Genomic DNA, 8,753 nt, shown 5'->3' with positions numbered 1-8,753 from the left:
TGTTATGGTGACTGTTAGAAGAATGACATATAATCCAAAAGCTATTATAATATTAATTATAATATTGGTATGATTGACATAGATGTCGGATCCAGTGACAGAGGCCGCAAGGCGAATGTGAGGGCTTAAGGCCACCTCAATTTGTTTTTATTTGAAATTTTAATAAAATTTTAATTAACATAACTAAAGAAAATAACATAAAACCTTTCACTAAAACTCTAAATTTATTGAAAGTTTCACTCTTGCCAAAGTGGCTCTGTCACTAGTCGGATCCACACAAATATTTAATATATAGTGTATGGTAATAATCACTACATGTGCTCTTCATTAACATTTGAATTTAATTGCAACAAATTTATGTTTGGGGAGTTTTAGAGCAAATACGATAGAACCTATATGTACTCAATGATTACCATCCCTGTTTGCCAAATATATCAACCTATTATAAATAATAGAGCTGAAAATGTGGGTTGGCCCCACCTGGCATGGTCCACATTTTTCGTGCCTCCGAATAATTCGGGTTGGGCTAGGCTGGGCTCAAATTCAAATTTTTGTCGGGCTGATCCATATTTGAAATAGTAAGCCCTGGGCCGACCCACTTTCTTTATTTGGACCCACTTTTAGGCTCATTTTATTATTGCCAAAAAACGTGAGGATAGGAAATTGAATCATCCACTTCATCTTTAACAATCAACAGACTCACTATCAATACAAATACATTATTTTGTTTAAATTATAGTTTGAGATGTTTTTATATACTTTTCAACAATACTTTACACAAAATTATATCAAATATAATTATTAGAATTTGAATATATACTAATAAATGCAACATGAATAACCTGACAAAAATTCAAACCGTCCAATTATTATACTGGACGGTTTGGAAATTATACCAACCCTCCCAATATAACCCGAATAAACCGATTACGAGTTTTTTTTTTCATTTATACATACATATATTATATTAGAATAACAATGAATTTAGAATAATGTTTTAAAGTTTCAATTTACAATAATGTCTAAGTTTGGAATTATATATTATACTTTTAGTTTGTTGAATCTAATTATTTGAATATTTAAACAAAATTCTTAACATAAGTTTGGGTGGGTCCCGCCCAAACCGCCTAAAATATTTGGTTAGGTTAATTTTTTTTTTTAATTGGACAGGTTAGAGTTGGATTTTTTCAAGCTGATTTTTACATTAAATTGATTAAAATATGTTGTAACCCAATCAAACTGACCGATGAACACCCCGTGCGTATAAAAAAAAAAGCACGCGTGCAACATAAACCTTGTTTTCGACCCTTTAAATAATTCAAAATTTCACAAAAATTAGTTAAATATTTGCTATAAATACAATTAATATACACAAATATTTTTTTTTTTAAATTAGTATTCTAACTATCCATATCGAAAACACAAAAAGGACAACCATAATCCCCTTTTAAGTGGACTACTTTAGAATTTTCATATAGTACTATTATTCTAGCTGGTTATTACAAAGTACAGGCCAATAATAAATGTAATGATCTGTATACCATCTTCTAGTTCAAGTCATTTTCTTTCTCTCTTTTTTTTTTTTTTTTGATTGACTTTGGTGGATTAATAAAAAAATAAATTTAAGATGAATTGACACAATTCATTGCAAACATTAACTAAAGCTTCCCAGACGTACTGTACATAAATTTCCAGAACCCAAAATTGTGGTCTATAAATAAATGTCCCTTTTCTCATATCAAAATGCAAATCTCCAAAGGGTATTATTCATATTATCATCACTATCTCATAGAAAATTTTGATATAGTAATATCAGAAAATGGAACCGATGAGGAAAGTTAGGTTGATCTTGATTTTCATCTGGATCTTCTTTCTAGATGGATTGCTCATCATGGCTGATCATAGCATTCACAGTAACTATACATTTGTTGTAAGTAAACATATATATATATATATAATTTCACAATGTTTATATATATAAATATGTATTATTCATAATCATATAAATTATTAATTGATTTGCAGGTTGAAGAGAAGAAATTTAGGAGATTATGTACAACAAAAAAAATGTTGACTGTAAATGGCATGTTCCCAGGCCCAACCATTCGAGTTCGGAAGGGCCAAACGGCTTTCATTACTGTTCATAACAAAGGAAACTATGGCATCACTATTCACTGGTAATAAACTACTGCTATCTTTTCCTACTTTTATGTTATAATAAGTTTATGAGATAATAATTCATCATGTAATGAAATAATTAATGCTGTAATATATAGCTCAATGAATGAAATGTTCTTGAGAGAATTTATGTTGTTTTCTCCTCGCTAATAAGCTTATGTTAATCACTGTTTATTCTTAATTATATTTTAAGTAAAGGGTACGTGTGTGTTTGTGCTTATAACTCATAGTAATTAACATATATATATATTTGTAGGCATGGAGTAAAACAACCAAGAAATCCATGGTCAGATGGACCTGAAAACATAACGCAATGTCCAATCCAACCTGGGAAAAGCTTTACTTATGAGGTTATATTTTCAACAGAAGAAGGAACTTTATGGTGGCATGCTCATAGTGATTGGTCACGTGCCACTGTTCATGGCCCCATTATTATTTTGCCTCCATTAGGGAAAACATACCCATTTCCTCAACCTCATGCACAGAAAACAGTCGTACTCGGTATGTGTATATATTTATATATATATATATATATATTTCTTACGTTGGCGAAAAAATGTATCTAATAAAATTCCAAATTTATGTGTTTTATATATATGTATTGCAGCCTCATGGTTCAATGGAGACGTGAATGAAATTATTGAGAGTGCCATGGCAACCGGATCAGACCCAAATATATCAGATGCTTTCACCATCAATGGCTGGCCTGGACCTTTATATAATTGCACCAATGGTATATAACTTATAATTGAGCAGAAATTTTATGTTACATGCATGCATCAATTAAATTCAATATATATATATATATACATATATAAATTACTTTTTTTGGTTATGTATGTGGAGATCAAGCCATAATAAGCACTAATAATATTACCTTAAACAATGTAGAAATCTCGAACCCAATACCTCTACCATATCTTTTTTTATATAATTTTAGTTACTAACAACATGGTCTCATCATATCATTTTGTAGAAACAATATACAACCTGGTAGTGAAACCAAAAAGGAGGTACCTTCTTCGAGTAGTGAACGCAGTAATGAACGAAGAAATGTTCTTAGCCATAGCACAGCATAATCTCACAGTGGTGGCTCAAGACGCAGCTTACATCAAGCCCATTACCACAGACTACATAATGATATCCCCAGGCCAAACCATGGACATTTTACTCACCACCAAAAACCACTCAAAACCCACTCTCTACTACATCTTTTCTAGACCATTTTCTGACTCGAATGTCTCCATCGATACCTCTACTACCTCTGCCATTCTTCGTTATCACCATGATGATAGTAAAAATATCTCCAACAAAACCATCGAACCCTCTTCATCAAATGTTCCAATAATGCCAATATTGCTTCCTAATATAACTGATAGAGTTGCTTCGTACAATTTCACTAGTCGTATTAGAGCCTTGGCTACCAAGGAATTTCTGGTTAATCTGCCTACGAATGTTGGACAACGATTGTTCATTACGGTTTCGATTAATACAATAATTTGCCCTAACTCGTCTTGTGAGGGACCAGATGGTAATCGGATAGCAGCAAGCTTAAACAACGTTAGCTTTCAGACCCCTTCGATTGATATTCTACAAGCATATTACAGGTATATCATATGCGTAAATATAAATATATTTATTGAAGAGTTTTCAATATCATATATATATATATTTATGTATATGTACGTAGTGCAGGAGCTTGTCAGGTGTTTATAGCAGTGATTTCCCAGCCAGGCCACCTTATATTTTCAACTTCACAGGAGACGTGGGAAACAACACATTACACCCAAGCATTGGAACGAAGGTGAAGATGGTGGAATATGGTGAAACAATTGAGATTATATTCCAAGGGACTAATGTAATTGCTGCTGAGAATCACCCTATGCATCTCCATGGTTTTAGTGTCTACAAGGTCGGAAATGGTTATGGCAACTTTGACCACAAAACTTCCCCCAAAACCTACAATTTGCTTGATCCACCTGTGCTCAACACATTTGGAGTTCCCAAAAATGGTTGGGTTGCCGTTAGATTCTTTGCTCAAAATCCTGGTACGTACGTACGTAAGAAATTTATTCTTGTTTATATATGATGAGTAGTTTTTATTTGTTACAGAATATATATACTATATATCTAGCAAATTATTATAATAACATGACTACATGAGTAATAATTCTCCATTATGTCATGTTTTTTGTCCAAATTAATAACATGCATGAAGAAGAAGAGCACACAAGATTCCACATACGACATAAATATATATGAGTGTGGTTATTTCATATTTTAAGGTGTCCAACGCCACACAAGGTGATACCTCTTAATTGGTTATCGATATCTCATATAATACTTATTAAATTTAAATATATGAGACTCGATATTGAATAACACTATTAGGGATGATGGATGTTCACCTTATCAATTCACTAAATATATATATATAGAAGTTCGAATATATTGCTGTTTTTTGATGGGGAATGCTACTAGCTATAGAGACACCAATATTTAGAAACTATAGATGATTAATTTCTAATAATGATTGACAACATAACCACACAAAGAATAAAAATAGCTAGTGGTTGATTAAATTGAAAAGACCCTTTTGCTTTCCAAAAACATGTTAGAAAAGATGATTGTTTTGATACTCAAGAGAAATTATGTATGATGAGGGGAGTGGAGTCATTGTATATATAAGCACAACGTATATGGGTCATATTCCAAGGCATATATCACATATATCATACATGATACTACATTTTTTTATTAATTATTTTTTTTAATTTTTATGAGAAAAGAATTCAAATTTTTAAGAGCATTAAACTCTTGAACAGTAGTAATTAAGAAATTCAAATGTTATTTTTTTTTCAGGAGTGTGGTTTTTGCATTGTCATCTAGAGAGACATGCCAGTTGGGGTATGAGTGCTGTGCTGATTGTCAAGAATGGGCCAACGAAGGAGACAAGCATTCGAGAACCTCCTCCTAACATGCCAATCTGCTCTTAATTAATTAAAAGCTTCCACCACAAATATATATATACATATAAATATATACTTATATATATTGGGTTTGTTTGGTATAGCTTTTACTTTTACTTTTAGACATAAAAAGAAGACAAGTAAAAGTTTGAGATTTCTAATTTTTGTTTGGATTTATATTTTGAAAGAGTTTTTTTCTTTGTTGAAGAGCTTTTCAGAATGTTTGGTATATACTACATAAAAGCTCTTATAAAATAAATATCATATTTAACCATAAATATATGTTTATAATAATATATGTTATGTATGAACTCATTTGAAAATTAATCGTTCTTTTGAAGAAAAAAATCTAATTGCATACATATATGAATTAATATTAATTAATTAATAAATAAATCATAAAAATCTAAACTTAATTAACAGAAAATATAAATTTTAAATTGAATATTCAAATATAAAAATCTAAATGTAGTTAGAGAAAGAGATTCTATATATAAAATAAAAACTAAAAAAATAGTAGGTAGTTATTCTTAGAAAAATTAGATAGAATACTTTTTAAGAAAAAAAATAATCGTATTCTATAACTGTTATCGGCACAATTTAGGATATAGATGTAATTTGATTTTTTTTTTTATAAAAAATAGGGGTAAACTAGTATTATGAAATATTCATTAAAACAAGAAAATAGATTCTCGTGTTTTTTAGAAGTCATTTCTAAAGTTTTTTCTATATTTCATCCAAACACACCTAAAAGTAACTTTAAGCATGTTTTCTCTTAATTTACATCTGGAACTATATATATAGAACTAGTTATTGATCAATTAAATCTGTTGAAGTTCATATTTAACAAAGAATTTTAATTTGTAAGCTTTTTTTTTAATATTCAAGTCTACTTCATAAATAGATTGTATGATAAGGTCCATAATTTAACACTTAATATATTTGAAATAGATGGTAAAATAGATTTTTGATGCATTAATGTCAACAACTCTTTTTTAAAATATATTTGTATGTATATAATATTCATATATATATTTATATATACATAATAAATTATTTTTTCATAGACAATATTATTTAATTGAATACATTTGTGATAGGAATGTGTAAAATTGTTGTATTCCTTGAAAAAGACTCAATGAGCATACAAAAGATATATAACCCCTTTGTGAGGAGACCAAAAGCACAAAACAGGACACATATCCATAACAGTATGACTGTGTACAAATAGTATCAGCTTTCACTATCCTCAAGGTCAAAAGACCAAATTACCCTTCCTCCCAAGCCTAAAAAATCTCCACTAATCTCAAATTACACCTCTAATCCCCAATTTAATCTCCTAATCTTCCAATCACAAATATTTTCCCCAATTATTTCATTTACTAATAATTCCCAAAATATGCGAAATTACCAAAAATACCCCTTGGTTCATCCCAAGCCGAGTATTTATCCCCGTTGTAACTCTTCCACTAAATTACTCGAAATGATCGACTCATGCCGAATATCACGAATATATCTACATAATAATGTGATCTCAAGCACATAGCGTATAAAATTACAAATATACCATCAACGGGTCAAAATTACAAAAATACTCTTTCTTAACAAAATCAAGTCTTTAAACACATTTAATACACATAATCATGCATACTCAATTGTATAAATCACATGAATAAAATAATTAACTCATAATTACACCACATGTCCTCCCGACACGCTTATCAAAACACTTAGTTATATTAGAAATTTCGGGACGTTACAAAGACTGGGAGTAACATTGTAAAATAGTTGTAGTTTATGGATACCAGACTTAGCTCTAGTGATCATAGGATGCAAGTTTATAGGGACAATGGTAGGCACAGGGGGACCATGTAAGCATTCACACCCAAAGACTCTAAAATGAGCATAAGATGGAAGCTTGTGGTAAAGAGTCTGAAAAGGACTGTGAATAAATAGACTGTCATAGAGAAAGCATAGGGCCAAAAACGAAGAGGCATGGACGTGTGTGCAAACAAGGTAAGATCCGTCTCGACAACATGCCTATTCTTACGCTCAACACGTCCATTTTTTTGTGGAGTATGAGGAGAAGAAAGTTCATGTAAAATACCATGTTGAGTGAAAGAAAAAAAAAGGAGAGGGAACGAAATTTCCCACCCCAATCAGACCTGACCCGCTTGATGACACCATTAAATTTTGTGGGAATCATATTTTTGAAAGTGATGAAAGCTTGGAAAGCTTCATCCTTAGTTTTAAGAAGGTAAAGCCATGTAAAACGACTATAATCATCAATGAACAAAATAAAATAGTGAACACTAGTAATGGCAGTAACAGGGGAAGGTCCCCAAAGGTCTGTGTGTATTAATTCATAAGGGGCTAAATCCCTTGATGCAGAATTGGAGAAAGGCAGTCTATGAGACTTGGCCAATTGACATGAAGTAAAAAATTGCACACTATCATTCTTAGAAATAGAAACATTACAAGTAGAAAAAACTTGAGTAACAACACTCCACGACGGGTGTCCTAAACGAGAGTGCCACAGAGTGAGATCATTTTTGGAAGTCAAGAGGAGCTGAGTTAAAGTAGAAGACAAGGATGACAATGACGACGGAGAGGAGACTCGATAAATTCCATGTTCAAGAAGACCTTGGAGAAGGATTTGGTTGTTGTCCTGATGTTTTACAAAAAAAAATGAGGATGAAACTCAACAAATGCATTATTTGTTGGTTTTTGATCATGTGATTGACAGTGCAGCGAAAGCATGGTATTATATTTCAATGCAATAAAAGCAATTATTAAAGCATAAGAATGAATCACTCTAGGAACCATAACTAGAATGAGATCTTTCTCATGCGACATGAATCTGAATAAAAAGAAAAATACAAATACATTTGTGTAGTTATAGAACATGTGTAGATCAAATATCGTCTTAGCCTCCTAACCCACCATCTTCCATACTATGGCTCGCACAAAGAGAAGGAGACAGGTGGATGTCTATGCGCTATTTGGTAGGATACACAAGAACATACTTTTGAATCTCAACACATGAGAGAGTGTTCTTCTCACAATTCAGAGATAACCAAGTTCTCTATTTTTCACTCTTGGCACATAACGTTAAATGCATCTGGTATCTTTTTCTCGTGATGTTATGTTCTATTAATATAACAATAATAAAAAAAAAAGACCTAGCCCTAATCACATTGGGCCTATTTGTGAGACACAATCCATTTGGATTGTGGTTGCCGCCAACTGCAGGGTTGTGGGCCCTATGGTATTTTGTCTCTATAAAATGCTATTTGTTGGGCATTTATCATATTATTTTATGTAATATACAATTATACCTTGAAAATTAATTTCACAAAATAATTAATATAATTTTATTTGCCATTAAATATTATTTCATAAATCATATTTTAAATATTATTTCACAGATAATAATAATTTATGAGATTAAAAATAATAGTTTATTATTTTTAATTATTTCCTTTTAATGCCAAAATCCTACCTCTATGTTATCGAGCTAGTATGGGGACGGTATATGGACTCGTAGTTGTAAGCTCCAATCATTTAATTAATTTCACAAACTCTTAGTTCCATTAATTAATTTAT

At 31.1% G+C, this 8,753-nt stretch overlaps 1 protein-coding gene across 1 annotated transcript; it reads left to right on the top strand.

Moving 5' to 3' along the window:
- Window positions 1-1,760: 1,760 nt before the first annotated feature.
- LOC133803283 (laccase-14-like) lies at window positions 1,761-5,414 on the top strand. The gene is made up of 7 exons (XM_062241262.1): window positions 1,761-1,930; window positions 2,026-2,177; window positions 2,435-2,679; window positions 2,786-2,911; window positions 3,155-3,785; window positions 3,874-4,226; window positions 5,041-5,414. Exons 1-7 carry the CDS (start codon window positions 1,820-1,822, stop codon window positions 5,172-5,174), a joined length of 1,752 nt encoding a protein of 583 aa, XP_062097246.1. The 5' UTR covers window positions 1,761-1,819; the 3' UTR covers window positions 5,175-5,414.
- The last annotated feature ends 3,339 nt before the right edge of the window (window positions 5,415-8,753 follow it).

The sequence above is a fragment of the Humulus lupulus genome, chromosome X (assembly GCF_963169125.1).
Source record: "Humulus lupulus chromosome X, drHumLupu1.1, whole genome shotgun sequence".
In the NCBI taxonomy this organism is placed as follows: Eukaryota; Viridiplantae; Streptophyta; class Magnoliopsida; order Rosales; family Cannabaceae; genus Humulus; species Humulus lupulus.
This window is presented reverse-complemented; position numbering and strand designations above follow the sequence as displayed.

Bases quoted from the DNA above. Each gene is read 5' to 3' on its own strand.
- LOC133803283 (XM_062241262.1), top strand. From the start codon at position 1,820: ATGGAACCGATGAGGAAAGTTAGGTTGATCTTGATTTTCATCTGGATC. The intron at 1,931-2,025 runs GTAAGTAAACAT...ATTGATTTGCAG, and splicing joins ACAGTAACTATACATTTGTT to GTTGAAGAGAAGAAATTTAG. The intron at 4,227-5,040 runs GTACGTACGTAC...TTTTTTTTTCAG, and splicing joins ATTCTTTGCTCAAAATCCTG to GAGTGTGGTTTTTGCATTGT.